A 17,379-nucleotide genomic window follows, 5' to 3' on the forward strand; every position below is an offset into this window, starting at 1 on the left:
AAGGAAGGAGATGAATAGAGAAGCTATATATTGCAACATTAGCCTTATAAATGTAACTGCATCTGGCCAACATCTACCATTTCATTCAGCAGCTACTTAGTAAGTGGCTACTATGTGCCAGGCTGTTCTGCAGGACAGGGATATAGCAATGAACCAAATAAATCCCCTGCCCTCAGAGAACTTACATTAATTACAGTGGAAGACAGTAGGTAAGTACAATATACAGTAAGCCAGATGGTAAAAAGTGCTATAAAGAAAAATCAAGCAGAGAAGGGAAATGAGGCAGGGGAAGAGATTGCTATCTTATTTTATTATTTTTTTTGGCCGCACCACGCAGCATGCAGAGCTTCCCCAACCAGGGATCAGACCCGTGCCCCCTGCAGTGGAAGCACAGAGTCTCAACCACTGGACCACCAGGGAAGTCCCAGATTGCTATTTTAAATAAGGTGGCCAGGGAAAGATTCACCGAGCTGATATTTGAGCAAAGACCTGAAGGAGATGAGGACTTGAGCCATGCCATTTTATCTGGTGATAACAGCTCTGTATGGTGGAACAAGCAATGGGGAAGAGAGAAGACCAAAGAGGTAACAGTAAGATAGATAACTGAGGGCCATTGTAGGTCACTACAAGGATCTGGACTTTTACTCAGAGTAAGGCTGAAGCACCGAAGGATTCTGACCTTAGGTTTTAAAGGGAGCATTCTGGTTGCTATGTTGAAAATAGGTTCAAACACCAGGCAAAGCAGAAGCAGGGAGGCCAGTTTGGAGGATATTTTGAGTTCAAGAAAGATATGATGGTGTCTTGAACTAGTGGTAGTAGCTGGACTGAGGATTATTTTTTGAAGAGAGCTAACAGACTGGATGTGGAAATGAATGAGTCAAGGATGTTTTTGGCCAAGCGATGGAGTTGCCATTTCCTGAGAAAACTATGGGAGAAGCAGGTTTCTAGGGGAAGACAGGGCATCTTAGGCATATTCATATTAAACTTTCAAGCAGAGATGTCAAGAAGGCAGCTGAGGGCTACCCTGGTGGCACAGTGGTTAGGGATCCGCCTGCCAATGCAGGGGACACGAATTCAAGCCCTGGTCCGGGAAGATCCCACATGCCATGGAGCAACTCGGCCCACATGCCACAACTACTGGGCCTGCGCTCTAAAGCCCATGAGCCACAACTACTGAAGCCCGTGCGCCTACAGCCCATGCTTTGCAACAAGAGAAGCCACCGCACGTGCACCACGATGAATAGTGGCCCCTGCTCGCTGCAACTAGGGAAAGCCCACGTGCAGCAACAGACCCAACACAGCCATAAATAAATAAATAAATAGATAAATAGATTAAACATTTTTTTAAAAAGGCAGCTGAATGCTCTAATCTGGAATCAGGGAAGAGAGCTGGTCTGGAGAAATAAATGGTTAAGTTGGAGGCTGACTCCAGATAATGGTCTTTTAAAATATTTCTAAGAAAAATGGAGATCCTCCCTTTGCCAACTATTTCCAAAAGTTTTTTCCTAGAGTATCATCAATTTCTTTGGCTACTTAAACCCACTTTACTTCAAGAGGCTAACAAGCTTTTTATGCCTAGAACTTCTTCTGCAGGTAAAATCATCTCTACAGCTCTCTTAAAGTCAGACTTACACTGTGGAAGGTCAAGTGAATATGGTGCAGAAATGACAGGGTCCAGGATGCCACCATTTAGGGAGAGAGTATACCAAGGGGGACTCGCAAGGACAGGACCAGCTCCCCAACACCCCCAAAAGGGTCAAGATTTTAAACAGTTTAAAAATAAAAAGCTTCACAAACGTCTTACCAAGATTTAATGTACATTTATTCTTAACACGTGGAACATATAGTATAAAGATTTCATACTGAATAAATGATATTCATTAAGCCAAAAAAGGAAAAAAGGAGGAATTTACATCAAGTTTTAGCTACATTGTTTGAAATACAAATATGCAGATTTTATCACTGAAAAAATCTCAATTGTGTTTCTTCATCAGGAACTTCAACTGAACCTAGAACTTTTTCACACCTCGATTAGAAAGAAAACAAAACAAAACAAAAACCCAGAAAAAAATAAACTATAAGTTGATTGGCTGCTGAGACAGCAAGGACTTTTTACAGAGACCTGTACAGCATCGCACCAAGAGGGGCGATGTCTGGCAAGAGATTAAATAGCTGTGTCTCGCTTTGTGCAGGTCACCAACTTGTTAACTCGTCATACTATAAAGGGGTAGCTGGGAGGGGGTCCAAACTGTGGGGATCCAAGGGTATGTGCAATGTACAACGTCATATATATACACACGTGGCAGCGCAGCCGCTGCAGCTAAAGGTTAAAACCAGTTCTAAGAGGTGATCTCAGGGTTATTCATACAATCAAGGAGGAGAGAAAGAGGTCAGGGTGTTGTAGGTTCACACATGATACTTTGGGGGAAAAGCCTTTTTTTTTTTTTTCTCCTCAACGTTTAACTAAAAACATTTTTAAAAACTACAGCTTGCTGCTGACCCAGCGTTTTCTCTTGTTTCCATGTGAGACATTATTATTACAGTATGTTTACAGTATCAGGTGTACAGTACAGTACATGAAAGGGTCTACACTCTACTGCACAGGCCTCTCCAGTGAACAGGGTTTGTCCACAACTGCGAACTTCTCGGTTCCTGCAAGATTGTGAATGTACAACAATAAACCATACACAGTTCAGCAGTCACCATTTTTGTCCTTCAGGGTTTTTTTTTTGTTTTTTTTTTCCTTTTTTTTTTGTTTTTTTGTTTTTTGTTTTTTTTAACCATTAAAAACATTATGAAATGTGGCATCCCCTTGATGCAAGGACTGGGAAAGCCATTTTTATTTTTATTTTTTTTTCCCCAAACTCACTGTAAACGACAGTAACTTTGGTTAAAATAAAAAAAGTCTTCTATGTAGGCAGAGCTTTGTCTTTTCAAATAGGGCAGGGTCCTGAGGGGAGTAAAGTGAGGACAGGGAATAGAAAGATCGGGAGGAAGAAGGGGCGAGAAGGAAGAGAAAAGAGAAATAGGAGAGACTTTTTTTCCAAGGGAGAAGCTGGACAGCACAGGGTAAACTGGATTCTGAGGTGGTTTTGCATAAATAAAGGGCAACAGTCAGTTTCTAAGTTCTCCACACACGCACACGCACACAGGGAGGGAGGTGTCCCACGGCTGTCATGACTGGCCAATCAAAAACAGTACATCGCAAATGACTTGTGAAACCAATGAGTTCATCAACGGTGATACCGAGATGTCCAACAGCCGTGACTCATACAGCGTGAACTCCGAGTGGTTCTCGTCCACCTTGGCCAGGGCCAGCAGCGCACGGGCAGCCCGTCGCATCATGTCCACACTAGTTGGCTCAAAGGGCGGGTTCTGCATGTGGAGCAGGCTGGCCTGGCTCTGCTGGAACTGTGTGGCAGCAAGGCTATCCTCCAGGAAGCCCAGGAGGTTGCCGATGCTGCCTTTCTGCACTGCAATGGCACGGGCCGCCAGGCTGTCACCCTGTGCCAGGTTGGCTAGCAGTACCACAGCCATCTCCCGGCACACCGGGTTCTTTCGGTCACTGAGGAAGCGCACCATGGTGCTGTACAACTTCTCCAGGCGGCTGAAGGGGGGTGTGGCCAGGATCAGGTCCACATTGTTGTCCTGGATGCTGAGTTTGCTGAGGGTTTCCAAGACCAGTCTCTGTGGGGAGAGGACGGCGTTGGGGCCCAGGGTGGAGAAGGGGTCCTGGGCTTCAGCTGAAGGGCAGACTGCCCAGTGTAGGAGTCCATCCAGGACAGGCAGGCAAATGCTCTCGGGGTATGGAGAGAGGTCCAACTGCCCCGAAATGTTGGCGAGCGTGACCAAGGTGTTTTCCCGAAGCATCTCCAAGCAGTCCCACCACCACTCCACTTTGTTGCAGCTCACCCCTTGGTCCTGCTCCTCCTCCTTCTCGTAAGTCAGTGGCGCCTGCTTCCGTTCCGGGTGCTTGTGGTGCAGAAGGATCAGCTTGCCCAGGATGAGCAGCAGCCCCGGGTGCTTGGACATCTCAAAGTCGTTGCCTGGCACAAATGACAGACTTCGGATGGTATTGGAGACACAGACGCAGCGTTTGGCAAGGGAATCCTGCCAGTCCAGAAGGGTACACAGTGGGGTCTCATCTTTACTGTGGGGTTCATCCTCTAGGATCTTGATGTTCCGATGGCTCTGTGCTGGGCTGATGCCAAATGGAAACTTGCTGCTTTCCTTGGTGGCCTCTACACTCTTAGCTCCCTCCTCGGTCAGTGTGCTAGACCGGGTGGACAACATGTCATCCATAGTGGCTGTGATCCGTTTTTCTGGAGGGCCATCAGTCGGGGGGCCCTCCTGCTCTGTTGTCCCTGGTGTACCCTCTACTGCTGTGACATACTTCCGAGTGACTGGTGGGCAGGGTACATGAGGCCGGGAAGGCAGCAGCTCTGTTTTGCTCTCAAAGTGGGTCTGGATATGCTCAGTGGTGTCCCCCCCACCAATCCGCCAGTGCAGCAAGCCACTGTCAAACTCCTGCACGCGCCCAAGCTTATCTGAGCAGTCCACCACGAACGGGTCATTCTTTTGCACGATCTTTACTGGAAGCCTGTCAAACTTACTAATCAGTTTCTCCTCACTATTCTCTGAGGCGGCTTTGTCCTTGCCCGCAAAGGCCATCTCCTCATCATTTTCAATTACTTCCTCCTCTTCTTCCTCCTCTAGTTTGGGACCTAGAAGGTCTTCCTCCTCCACCCCCTCCATAGGAGCTGGACTAGACGCTTTGCTGAATCTCCCAGGGTCCAGTAGTGTTCTCTGTCCTGGGTCACCCACCTCATACTCCTTTAAAATGCCAAAGATCTCAATCAGGCAACGTCGGAAATATTCCACAAGGAGCTCTAGCAACCCTGGGAGCTAGAAGAGAAAGAACAGGAAATAAATTAAGGGAGAAAAGTGGGCTAAGAAGAGAATCCTTGACTTGAGAGGCCTGCCAAGGTCTTCTATCTAATCTCCCCTCTTCCCTTCTAGGTCAGATGTCTGTATCACTGGGAGAGTCAGAGTTCTCCTTTCCCAAAGGCTCTCCACAAAGCAAGTCATTTGAACTCTCCTCTGCTTAGCACAAAATTCTTCCTTCTGCCCAAACAATCTTCACACAAGCCTGCTTCAGCAGATGGACCACTGACCAGCAACCCTGCACCTCACCTACCAGTGCCACCCACCTCTCAGCCTCACCTTTCTCAACCAATTTCTGCTTCTCTTCACCAGGCCCAGTTTCCTACCCGTTGGTCACTGCCATTGTCCCTCTTAGGACACTCTCTACATTCCATTGCCAAGTGGAGCCCAAGGCTAGGCATGGTGGGATAACACCTTCCAACACAATGCAGGGTGGACAGATGTTCATTTGCTCTCTTCCCCAAGCTCCCCAACTTTTCCAGGAGGCTGGACCTCTGTGCGTCATGTAACATAATGAGTGGGATGAGGCTTATATTCTCTAAACACTGTTCCAAGCTGGTGCTAGACAGACCCAAATTTCAGCTTAGATTCTGTACAGGCCATTTACTACTCCCAGCAGAAAACATTAATCTCCAGTCAGATTAATCTCTGGCTAAAGAGTATAGCAGAAAGGAAAAAATAGGGCTTTAGACTTAAAAAAAGATCCAGGTTTGAATTCTGGCTTTTCCAGGAACTATCTGTATGATTTAAACTCTCTGAGCTGTAGCTTTCCTATCTTTCCACTGAAAATGATGCACATTCCTAAACTTTACAGGGTTGTTCTAACGTCTAAATGGAATATGTCAAGTGCCTGGCTTATGGAAATTGCTCAATCAATATTTGTTCCTTTTCTTTCTCATGGGAAGCAGGCTTTGGATTCAGAAAGACTGCTAACAGCTGTGTGAACCTGGGCAAAGATAAGACTCTGAGCCTATTTACTCATCTCTAAGAGGCCACATCTGCCTCAGAAGGCTGCAGTGAGGATGATACAAAAGAAAATATGAAGTACCTAGCACAAAGTGAGGGCACAGTAAATGGGAACTATTAATAACGATGCCCCCCTAGTCAACTCCTAAACAGATGGGCTGGTAGGTGCTGAGGATGATCAAAAGAAAAGAGTAGGATGGTGCAGCAGAAACTCTTCCCAGCTGAGAAAACTCCAGGTGCGTGTCTATGGAGAAAAGGTCTGGAAAACCACCTCTACATTAACTGCCCCCCCAGCCCCCGCCCAGCAGCGTGCACTTCTTTACCCTTCCCATTCTACACCTTAGGAAAAATGGGATCAAGAAAGACCTCTTCTATTCGGAGTGGATGAAGAAAGAAAGGGAAAATAAAGAAACTGCTCTACTCACTGACAGACAACAGGTTCTTCTTGGTAGTCTAAAAAATATGGTGTCCTCACTGACGTCAACAGGATCTGCATTTCTTACCAATACCAACAAGTTTCTCCCTTTGAAGTCAATCCTGATTGACTAAATTACACAATTATTGTTCTCAGTATTCTAGGCCCATGGCTGGTGGCAAAGTACTGGCATAGAAGGTATCAGACAGCAAGTGAGAGAAAGGAGACCATGTTGGCCAGGGATGGCTTAATTCCCTGGTCACTTAGCATCATCTCCTTCAAGAAGATCCCAGGCCCTCCCAATCTTCCCCGGGCACCTGTACTCACCTGACTGAGGTTGAAAGTCATGATGCTGTTGTCATCATACAGCAGGATGTTAATGGTGTCTAATGCCCACGTGCTCTCTGCAAGCAGCCCAGACTTGAGGGACATCATTACCCGCCATGCCTCCGGGGTTCCTGAAATAAACCTCCACGTCGTCCATCCACCAAGCCCAGGTTGGCAGGAGGCACCCCCCACCCCAGAGCTGGCTCATCAGTCAGGCTACTCTGAAGAGAACACATGGTGAGAGGCAGTTCCAATCTGGGAGATGACACACATCTGCCCCTCATGGCTTCTAGGCTCTCTTAGGACATCACTGTGTGGCAATTCCTTTAGTAAAGCCTGACATCAGCTGATTTCTTCCTTACCCAAAGTTCTTTGGCTCTACTTTAGTCAACACTGGACCAGATTTTAATTCATCCAGAACATCAGGATGGAGAGAGAACAATGAACAAGATGTAAAGAGGCAGATTAAGCAACCCAATCAAGGAGGTCTCCTTACCGATGTCTTTCATCGTGAGCCGCCTCCTCTGCTTCAACACAGGCTGTGTGGCTTCAACAGAGCCAGGTGGGAAGGTGATGTCCCGCCGAATCATAGGGGGCTGCACAGGGGCAGGTGCTATGTGTGAGGCAGGTACTGGGGGACCTGCCTTCTGCATCTTCATCCCGGAGTGCAGGAATGGAGACTTGCTAGGAGAGGTGCGGTTCTCCATTGGCCGGGGCAGGGGAGCAGGGCTGGATACCTGAGGAATGTGATTCTGCATGCTTGGTGGGGGCTGGTAGTTGGATGGAGGGGGCCTTGTCATGGGGGGCACGGGGGCAGAAGGACCATATGGGGGCTGGCGTGTGCCATGGGAAGGCCATGGGCCTTCATGGTTGGCTCTCTGATCCGTGTGCAGCATTTCATCTGTTCGGTTCACGCCATGATAGGCAGCACCTTGCGGGGCAGAGCCCGTGCTCTGCCTGTTGGCGTAACTGTAGGTCATGTCATTACGCCCCTGCCACATGGTGCCTTGCTGAGCAACCTCAGCCGATGCCTGTATGGGGCCACCCATCATCTGCGGTGGCATGTTCTGCTGGGCACTGGAGCCAGGGGGTGCTGAGACACGGTCTCGGCCAAACTGGAATGGAAACTGGTTCTGGGGGCCGCCTGCTGGTCGGCGCTCAGTAGCAGCAGTGGCAGGATAGGCATTGCCATACTGGTTGTACACATCTTGCTGAGGGGAAGGCTGAGCAGCTTGTTGCTGGCTGGCAGGCTGGGGCTGGGCTGGGGGCAACTGCTGCTGCTGGGGCTGCCCCTGCCCCGTGCTGTACGGCACACTGTACATCTCCCCTTCGTGCCTCTTGGCAGGAGGGCCATATGTGCCATCCATCGGCCGCTTGTAATTCTAAGACGGGGACAAGCACAGGAAAGGTTAATACTCTGCACTCAGGGACACAAGATCCACAGCTGCCCAGATGCTACACCAGACACCTGCTGGGCTTACTTCTGCCCCTCTAGAAGAGAGGACACAGACTCCAAGGGAACAAAGGAATCACCTTTATGAGTTATCTTTTGAAGTTGTTTCTGAAAGCAAGAATCATTCTCTATTCCCTCTGGCTCTCCCTTGCTCTAAGTAGAAAAATGTGGAAAAGTTCAAAACTCAAAATAAGGCCTGTTTCTAACCCTTTTGGAGAACTAGAGACAGGACTAGACTCCAAACAGGGAAGAGACTGAGGGCCTGGCTCTTCAGACAGAAGCGGCCATCGGGGTGGGAGAAGAACACCAAAGAATCTAAAGTGGACTTCACAGACTGCACAACTTAGCCTTCTAACTGGCTCTCGGGGGAACCTGTGTGTCAGCTCACCCGCTACCCTCCTCACCTGCTGCTGCTGCTGATACATCGTGGTCTGCTGGCTGGGGAAGGGGCTGCTGGAAGGGGTGCCTTGAGCGGAGAACTGATTGCCATAGGAATCATGTCTGCAGGAAGGAGAGAAACAGAGGATCAGGGTGGGAAGTGGGGAAGCCTGAGCCACAGTGGCACTGAGACCAGGCTTTACTTACCGTTGCTGCTGCGGCTGCGGCTGCGGCTGCGGCTGTGCGGGGTAACGGCTAGGAGAATACATCCCCGAGTCTGGGTTGGAAGGCATGAGATTCGGCTGTGGGGCTGCAGTGCCCATGTTTCCCTCGGGTCCTATTCCGGGCTCCGTCCTAAACAAAATTGGAGAAGCAGGTTGAGTCCATGATAGTTGTGGGGTGCTGGTGTGGGACAGGGGTGGGAGGTGGGGCGTGCTTACCTCACTCTGTCATAAGGACCTCCATAGGGATAGTGCTGTCGCGGTCCCATCGCCACATTTCCCAGCCCAGGGCCGGCAGCTCGACTGTAGGGGTCCCCCATCCCGCCGTTAGGGCCCTGACCTGAGGACATGAAGGGATCACTCCCCGGAGCTAAGAGCAAAAGGGAAGACGATGAGCAAACTGGTTCGTCAGTAGGCCTAGCAGCCTATACCTTGCCTGCCCCAAAGACCCAGGCCCTCTTCAGAGCTCAGGTTTGTACCAGGTCTTTAACAGAGATCTAAAATGGCCCCAACCAGCAAAGAAGACACACTGATAAAGGGATGACAAGGTGAGGCCAGGGAGAGGGAGACAAGAAGGGAGGATGGCTCGACAAGAAACCTTAAATCACTCTCAAGTCTACCCACCGCCCCCGCAATTCCCCGTCCTCAAGGAAGTAAGGCAAACAGTAGTTGGTCACCTTTCCTCATGCTGCCATAAGGATCCTTATTTGGCTCGTAGGACATGCGCCCCATCATGTCAGAGGTATTCATACTGGGCTGGTACCCAGGGTTTGGAGTCATGGAATTCCGCTTTTGGAATGTGGGGTCACTTCCATCAGGAAAGGCATCCTGGATCCCGACCGAATTGCTCCTGCTCCAGAGTGAGGAAAGCCAATTAGACCCCAAATAAAGGAATTCCTCCAATAATGCAAGGCACATGGGAGTCACTGGTTGGACAGGCAGAGCAGGGACCGCCCTGGGCTGCACAGGAGCTCATGCACTTCTGTCCAGGATCCCCCAAACCACCTGTCCCTGCTCCAGGCCTTACCTCATGCCTGGCAAGGGGGGGATCTGGCTGTGTGGTGTGGATGCTGGAGTTGGTGGCTTCAGGTCTCCCCCTTCTGCCATGGAACTGCTGGTTGACTGAGGTGTCTGTGGCCCCTGCATTGACCCTGATCCCGCTGTGGACAGAGATGCAGGGTGAGCAGGAAAGTATTTAACTCTCACAGCAACACACAAATGCCCTAGGATCTCTTTGAAGCAGATCATTATAAGGCTAGAACTAGGGTTCTTTAAAACCTAAATAACCCTCCTCAAGAGAGGATCTGCAAGGCCAGTAATAAAGAAGGAAATCTGAGAGCGCTATCGCTTTTTGCTGCTGTTCACATTTGGAGACCAGGAGTGGTGTGGCGATGCCATCAACATGCTGGTGATTCCTTGAGTCTGTCAGCTTCCCTGACTACTTTTCTTTACTTCCCCCAAGGACCCTACCTAACCTATTACACATTGTTATGCTGGTACACAAGCTCCCAGTAAGAGGCCCTGGAATGCTAGATGGGGAGGTTCCATCTTGCCCCAAACCTGCAGAACACTGCAGGAGCCCAGGAACTCCTATTCTCAAGCATCTAACCCAGTGGCACTGTGCAGTTTCAAATGTTCCCTTAAGCTGATGAGCACAGAACTACCCATAATTAATGTTTCCATTAGCTACCATTCCCAGCAGCAGATATCCCACTGATTAGGCCTCCCCAGCTGATGAGTCATCTCAGGCACTCACTATACCCTCAGAGGTCAACACCAGGGCGCATGTGTTTACACCCACCTTCTAGGAGCCCTGGCCTTCTTCCCTCCCCATGCTTGTCCAGGCCCCATCCTCCTCTCAGAAAGCAGGGTGGGCAGAGGCACTCCCAGCAGAGAGCTCCATTCATGTTCCCTCCCCACCCCCTCCTTCCCATTCATTACCATCTCAGCTCCCTGGGGAATTCAGGGCTCTAGTCTGAGCTGCATTCTAAGGCGCTGACATCAGTGAGCCAAAGCTCCCAGATGGCCCTGCCTCACTGCTATTTGTCAGATTTCCCGACTCCTTTGGTGTCCCTCCCACTCACTAGTTTACAAACATTTGGCAAGACGCCAGGTGCACAATGAAAATTAAAACTTAAGGGCTGCTGCAAACTATCTCCCAAGGGAGTCGCCGCTGCCCGCTCTTTAGTCTGCCAACCTGTTAAGCTCTGTGGTAGGACAAGGCAAAGCACACATCCCTGGTGGCAGGCACTGGTGAATAAGGAACCTGGACCCTTGAATGCTACCCCTTTTATTTTTTTCATTTTTTAAAAACATCTTTATTGGAGTATAATTGCTTTACAATGTTGTGTTAATTGCTGCTGTATAACAAAGTGAATCAGCTATACATATACATATATCCCCATATCTCTTTCCTCCCACCCTCCCTCTCCCACCCCTCTAGGTGGTCACAAAGCACCGAGCTGATCTCCCTGTGCTATGCGGCTGCTTCCCACTAGCTATCGGTTTTACATTTGGTAGTGTATATATGTCCGTGCCACTCTCTCACTTCGTCCCAGCTTACCCTTCCCACTCCCCATGTCAAGTCCATTGAATGCTACCCTTGAAGGGTGAGCCTTGGTGAGGCTGCTCACCCAATCCTTACCAGGAGAGGGAGGCTGGATCTTGGGCTGGGACTTCTTGGAATCAGCAGCTGCAAAGATGTCTGGGGGAGGGTCTTCTCCCCGTTCGATCTTGCACTCAAAGGCATAGAGACATTGGATGTACTGCTTTTTCAAGGAGCTGGCAGCACTGCTTGAGGTGCCGACATTGAGGTTGGTCGCAAGTTCCCGCCATTTTTTGTTCTTGTTGACCTGTACAACCAACCAGAAGAGTTGGGGGTACATCTACCATCTGGTCTTCCTGCCCACATACCCCAAACCCCATCAGGCTACCAGGTACTCACTCATCTTGTGATATCACAGTTCTGTTAACCACAAAAGTTAACCTTGCTTGTGGAGAGTCCACAATAAACATTAAATCCATGGTTTCCCTCTACCCTCAGCAGGTTTTATCCACAGATCACTGCAACTGTCAGACAGTGCTTATTCAAAATAGGGCAAACCTTACACCACTATTAGAGAGAATGGAATTCAGAAGGTATGGGCTTTGCTTTACACAAGTGTACTGCTGAGAAATGATGTGCAAATCACCCAGATCCAAATCATATTTTAAATGAACTGATAAAAACTAACATTTTATAAAATGGAGACGTGTGGCAATATCAACGACCACGCTGCTTGACTTTTACTTTGTCAAACTGGGGGTTTTCATAACTGATTTTTTTTCTCAGTGTGGGGCTCCTTCCAAATTTGATACTCTGCGTCACTGCTCCCTGCATCTCAAGGACATATAACTACAAGCCCCTTTCCCTCAGCAGTCACTGTCTTGATTGTCCGGGAGATGCTTCAGACCCTATGACTCCTTTGCCCCTTCCCAGCGGCCGGCCTACAGTTCTGCCTCCTCTCCTCAGCTTCAGCACACACTGATCAAGACCAGTCCCCCAGTCCCTACACTTGGTCTGTCTGCTTTAGCCAGGCAGGTCTCCTTCTTCACGTATTCCTTTTTTTGGGCGCTCTGCGCGGCATGCGGGATCTTAGTTCCCCAACCAGGGAAGGATCCCATGCCCCCTGCAGTGGAAGAGCAGAGTCTGAACCACTGGACCGCCACGGAAGTCCCCTTCATGTATTCTTATGTTTATTCATCCACAATGTGATAAGCCTGTCTCTCAAGGCTAGAAACACTGACTTTCCAGTCCCAATCCACAGGGAGTTCAATATGTTTTGATACCTGCTGGTCTGGTACCTGTGACACCAGAGAAGAGTGATAAGGCAGCAAAGAAAGGAACAACCTAGACGAACACTTCCTAGAGCAGGCAATATCTGAGCAGAGTCTTGAAGGTTGGAGGTGGCACTGGTAGGGTATACTCCAGACTCTTTCCCATCAGCATGACAGCTGGGCCAGTCAACTGCCTCCTCCCTCCCCCGCCCTCTACCTAAACCCTACTAATCCTTCAGAAAAGCTCAGGTCTCATCTTTTGCCTTCTTGGAGCCTTCACAAACTAACTCGGAACAGCACTCTTTCTCCTCTAAACTCTGTCTTTAGAGTTTAATCACATCACTGCATCTAAAAGGTTGGCAACCTTTTGCAAACTGGAAGACAGACGCAGGCTTTGGGATTCCCTCTATACCTCATTTTAGGTCCAGTGAACCCAGAAGCCCACACAATCAACAGTGTGCCAAACCTAACCCAATGCCCCCTTTCCCTTCAGGTAGAAGAGCCCTGACTACGAGAGCTCAATACCAGGGAGAATGGCAGGAATGAACCCAGGGTCACCTCAGAAGCCTGCTGTGGCTCGGCTTCCCACGCTCGTTATGTGGTGGTATGCACGTGTCTTGTTTTATTTTGTTTTCCTTTTGTGGGGGAGGGGAACGAAGCCTGAGGGAGAAGGAATTCATAACTGACTGTTGGTTGGCTTCATTCCAATCATTTTCTTTTCTGCTGGTGACAGCTGTTTTCTCTTCTGATTTAGAAGGTTTGGAATACACCCCTCCCCACGACGCCTCCCCCTGAGCTCAGCCCCACACTCAGATCCAATAGCAGGCTCCCGGTATGATGACTACAGAACATACATAGGAGGAAAGTTTGCAAGGCACAGTGGGCTGTCTGCCAGCGCTGCCTCACCTGTTTGACTCCTGGGCTGAGTGTAAAACAAAGATATAAGTTATTAGGGCAGGCGCAAGGCTCAGGCTGGTGCTCAGTTCAAAGGTTTCCAGTGGAGATTAACCCAATCACTTAAGTCTCCCATACAGAGTGACTAAACACAATTTCCCACCTACTTCTTCCTTCATAAACTATTTCTATTTAATAGCTCCTGAAATCCCACCTCCATTGGGAAGCTTCCTAGAATGAAAGGATCAGCAACCACTCTGGCTTCCCTTGTACCATACTGTAGACCAATTTATGTGACAGAAATCTTGCTGAAAGCTGTTTGATTATCCCCAGCTTTCGACAGTCTCAACAGGATACACACTGTCCCTACATTCCAAATAAGGAAAACGAGGGCTCGGAGTAGTTATATACCTCGATTAAGGTCACATATATCGTAAGTGGCTAAGAAAGAATTCAAAACCAGACCCATCTCTTTTTTTTTTTTTCCAGACCCATCCCTGAACCTTGCCCTTGTCTACTACTCCAAACTGCCTGCCATGGAATCAGAATGCCCACAGACTTGCCCGATTTTTGCAACCCAGGGGGACTCTGGACACATGGTAAGTTAATGCTAATACTTTACACTACCCACGGAGGTCTCAGCCTCCTCCCTTTGCCTTATCTTCTGGAAGGCCCGAGCTCCCTGGTCTGTCAGTATGTGACTCAGAGAGCAGCAGGAGAGGGTGATGTGCCTGTGGGATGCATGGCACCAGTGATGCCACTGAGTACCTAGAGAGAGGCTTGTTGAAACCACAGGGGAAGCCAAGTGCCAGGCACTCACCTGAGTCAATCCACCAATTTCCTTCACAGACACATAGAGGCGGTACAGGTCCAGAGGTTTCCTACCCACAGCAGGCAGATTTGTCATGCCCATGGCCTTCTCCTCCGTGAAGGCCAGATAACGGTCCACCCACATCTTCCTCTCAGGCTCACCACCCAGCTCATACAACTTGGTGATCTTCTCATTGGTTGTAGTAGAAGAACTGGATTTCTGAAAGGGGCAGGTCAAGATTCTTAGGAACTGGTCAGATTCAAAGCCTATGCTAGGGGTCTTAGAAATCCCTCGATTAGGGCAGTCGTAAAGCTTCTCATTCTGGGTGGCCACTAACATCTGCACTGCCTTCACAAAAACCAAAAGGGAGATAGACGTTCCTATAAAGAAAGAAAGCTAACACTGCCTATGTGTTATGTATTGAGTGCTGTGCTAGAGGCCTTTACACATTAGGTATTATAAATTATCCTGCTCTTAAAAGATAAGGTAGCAAGCACAAGGAGGCCATGCCTGAGATCTCATAGCTTTTAAGTAGCAGGACTGAGAGTCAAACCCTTGTCCACCTGACATCAATGTCACTACTCCCATACTACTACCCAGGAGCCTGGACACACTTTTACAGACTGTTTCAGAGAACTCAAGAAACACAAAACATGACCTTGAGACAACTGACTAAAATGAAAGCCAACTCTTCCTCCTCTCAAGAAAGGAAGGGTCCTGCTTGAATGGCTTTGGATATCCTATCCAAGACATGAGGATGACTAAAAGGGTCTAGAAGCCAGAGGTGAACGTCCACAAGAGGTGGCAGTTATGATTTTGATTTCCCCTACTTTATAAGATAGGGAAAATGAGGCATGACAAAGGGCCGAAATAATTTAAATGACTTAAATACTGAGCAGGTCCCCAAAATGCCACACAGTCCAACCAATAGCACACTCAGGATCAATCTAAGAGAGGCCAAGGACCCAAAACCCCACCTGCCTCGTCTCCCACTTTATAGAACGTAGGGCACCAACCATTCCTGCTGTTCTGAGTAAGGTCCAGGAAGAGAAGAACTAGTCCCCCATGGCATACACCATCTATCAATGCATAAGGACAAGGGTCACGGTTTCAGAGAGAGCAGTGCAGAGAATTCTACTCTGCAGGTCTGGCATTTCCTCCATATCAGACAGCTGTGAGAACATGTTATTTACGTTAGGACCCCTTAGGCTAACTCAAACCCAATTCAGTGAACTATTATCCTGGGACCCTTCATGGTAAGAAGAGGTGACAGCACTCTTTTCCAAGATTATCTAGTTGGTGTCATAAAAGGCTGGAATCTAATCACCCTCTCTTCTTTTTCCTTCCTATCACTGAAAGGATGGGACAGAAAGTTGAGGGGTCAAAATATAAATCATTACCTTGGATTTAGATTCCGTCTTGGGTGTCCCATCTGCCTTGTTGTTCATTTTGGTGGCTGGAGTTAACTTGACATCCCCAAGACCCATCATCTCTGGGCTGGCTGCCATCCCTATAAAAGAGAAAAAAGTCCAATAGGTTTGTGACATGAAGATCACTTTGGAAGAAATCCCTGGGGTGAACAATGACTAGGACTTACCTGCTGAATTGTTAGCCATGGTTCCACCCATGGGATATGGGGGTCCCTGAGGGTTGATCATGCCAGCCATACTATTAATCCCTTGTCCATAGGGAGGTCCAGTTCCCATTATGCCCCCTTGATTCATATTGGGGTAGCCTGGTGGCCTGAGGAAGAAGATGCAAAGTGTGAGAGAGAGACAACAGTTAGAGACGCTAAGCTTTCGGATTTGGACTTGAGCTAAATAGGGCTGTGTGAGCCAAGATCATCTAGTTAGGCTTACAAGGAAAAAGTTTATGGCTCCCGCAAACCACAACCATGCACAGAGATATTCTTATCTTCCACCACCCACAAACAGCTCTAAGAGGGTGCAAGCTCCCAAAAGGAACTCACAGCTCAATTTTAAAGGATACACTCCTTGAAGAATGGAGTCTTACGGTGCCTCTTAAATACTGCCTCCTTTTAAGGCATCTCCAAAGTCAAGCTGTGTTTCCATTTAAGGGCCCTCACTATGGCAAAAGGCCTAGATTAAATGCTCAATTTTATTACTCTAGCATGGCACCTGGAGGGGTTTTGCATTCTTTTTATTTTATTTTTAAAATTATACCTCAAAAAACCCTTATTTACTTATTTTTTGGCCGTGTTGCATGGTTTGCAGGATCTCAGTTCCCTGACCAGGGACTGAACCACGGCCACGGCGGTGAAAGCCCAGAGTCCTAAACACTAGGCCACCAGGGAACCAAATCCACCTCTTTATAGTCAATCACCCTATTCTACCGTGGTTCATCAACATCCCAGTAAGAGTCGCTTTAAGAACTGTAGGCACCAACAATGGGGTACACAGACTTCAAAAACAGCAGAATCATAGTCACTGAAGTCAGTGGCCAAGGAAGAAGAGATGAATCTTGAAGTCATTAAACCAAATCACACGAGCCTTCTACACTTTTGCACCAGAGTCAAATACACAGGACCACACAGAAGAGTAGGAGAAATGGCAAACCACAACCTCACCACCCTCCATTTCTTACATCGTAGATCCAAATCATGTGAATCATTAAAAATCCTTTTGGAGGGCTTCCCTGGTGGCGCAGTGGTTAAGAATCCGCCTGCCAGTGCAGGGGGCATGGGTTCGAGCCCTGGTCCAGGAAGATCCCACATGCTGCGGAGCAACTAAGCCCGTGCACCACAACTACTGAGCCTGCACTCTAGAGCCTGCAAGCCACAACTACTGAGCCCACGTGCCACAACTACTGAAGCCTGCGCACCTAGAGCCCGTGCTCCGCAACAAGAGAAGCCACCACAATGAGAAGCCTGGGCACCGCAACGAAGAGTAGTCCCCATTCGTCGCAAACAGAGAAAGCCCACATGCAGCAACAAAGAGCCAACGCAGCCAAAAATAAATAAACAAATAAATAAAATTGCATTTAAAAAAAAATCCTTTTGGAAACCAAGAAGCTAGACTGGCAGAAGAAATAAACTCTGAAGACTTATTTTACTAATCAAAATAATGTATACTTTATAAAGTTCTTTACATATGGTATCTGGTCATGTGAAATTTGATACCAATCTAAGATGCTT

At 48.4% G+C, this 17,379-nt stretch overlaps 1 protein-coding gene across 5 annotated transcripts in view; it reads right to left on the reverse strand.

The window, feature by feature from the left end:
• Positions 1 to 1,800: 1,800 nt before the first annotated feature.
• Positions 1,801 to 17,379, reverse strand: part of ARID1A (AT-rich interaction domain 1A) — a 70,435-nt gene continuing 54,856 nt past the window's right edge. For 3 of the 5 annotated variants that reach the window (XM_060140953.1, XM_060140950.1, XM_060140948.1), the window contains 12 exons: positions 15,823 to 15,968; positions 15,626 to 15,735; positions 14,235 to 14,444; positions 11,349 to 11,556; positions 9,732 to 9,864; positions 9,382 to 9,557; positions 8,924 to 9,074; positions 8,691 to 8,837; positions 8,510 to 8,606; positions 7,149 to 8,034; positions 6,653 to 6,783; positions 1,801 to 4,905 (listed from right to left, as the gene is read on the reverse strand). In XM_060140953.1, coding sequence (XP_059996936.1) covers positions 3,175 to 4,905; positions 6,653 to 6,783; positions 7,149 to 8,034; positions 8,510 to 8,606; positions 8,691 to 8,837; positions 8,924 to 9,074; positions 9,382 to 9,557; positions 9,732 to 9,864; positions 11,349 to 11,556; positions 14,235 to 14,444; positions 15,626 to 15,735; positions 15,823 to 15,968 — 4,126 coding nt within the window. In that variant the 3' untranslated portion in view covers positions 1,801 to 3,174. The remainder of the gene's footprint in view (positions 4,906 to 6,652; positions 6,784 to 7,148; positions 8,035 to 8,509; positions 8,607 to 8,690; positions 8,838 to 8,923; positions 9,075 to 9,381; positions 9,558 to 9,731; positions 9,865 to 11,348; positions 11,557 to 14,234; positions 14,445 to 15,625; positions 15,736 to 15,822; positions 15,969 to 17,379) is intronic. The other 2 variants (XM_060140949.1, XM_060140952.1) reach the window with 2 other exon arrangements.

The sequence above is a fragment of the Lagenorhynchus albirostris genome, chromosome 2 (genome assembly GCF_949774975.1).
Source record: "Lagenorhynchus albirostris chromosome 2, mLagAlb1.1, whole genome shotgun sequence".
NCBI lineage: Eukaryota > Metazoa > Chordata > Mammalia > Artiodactyla > Delphinidae > Lagenorhynchus > Lagenorhynchus albirostris.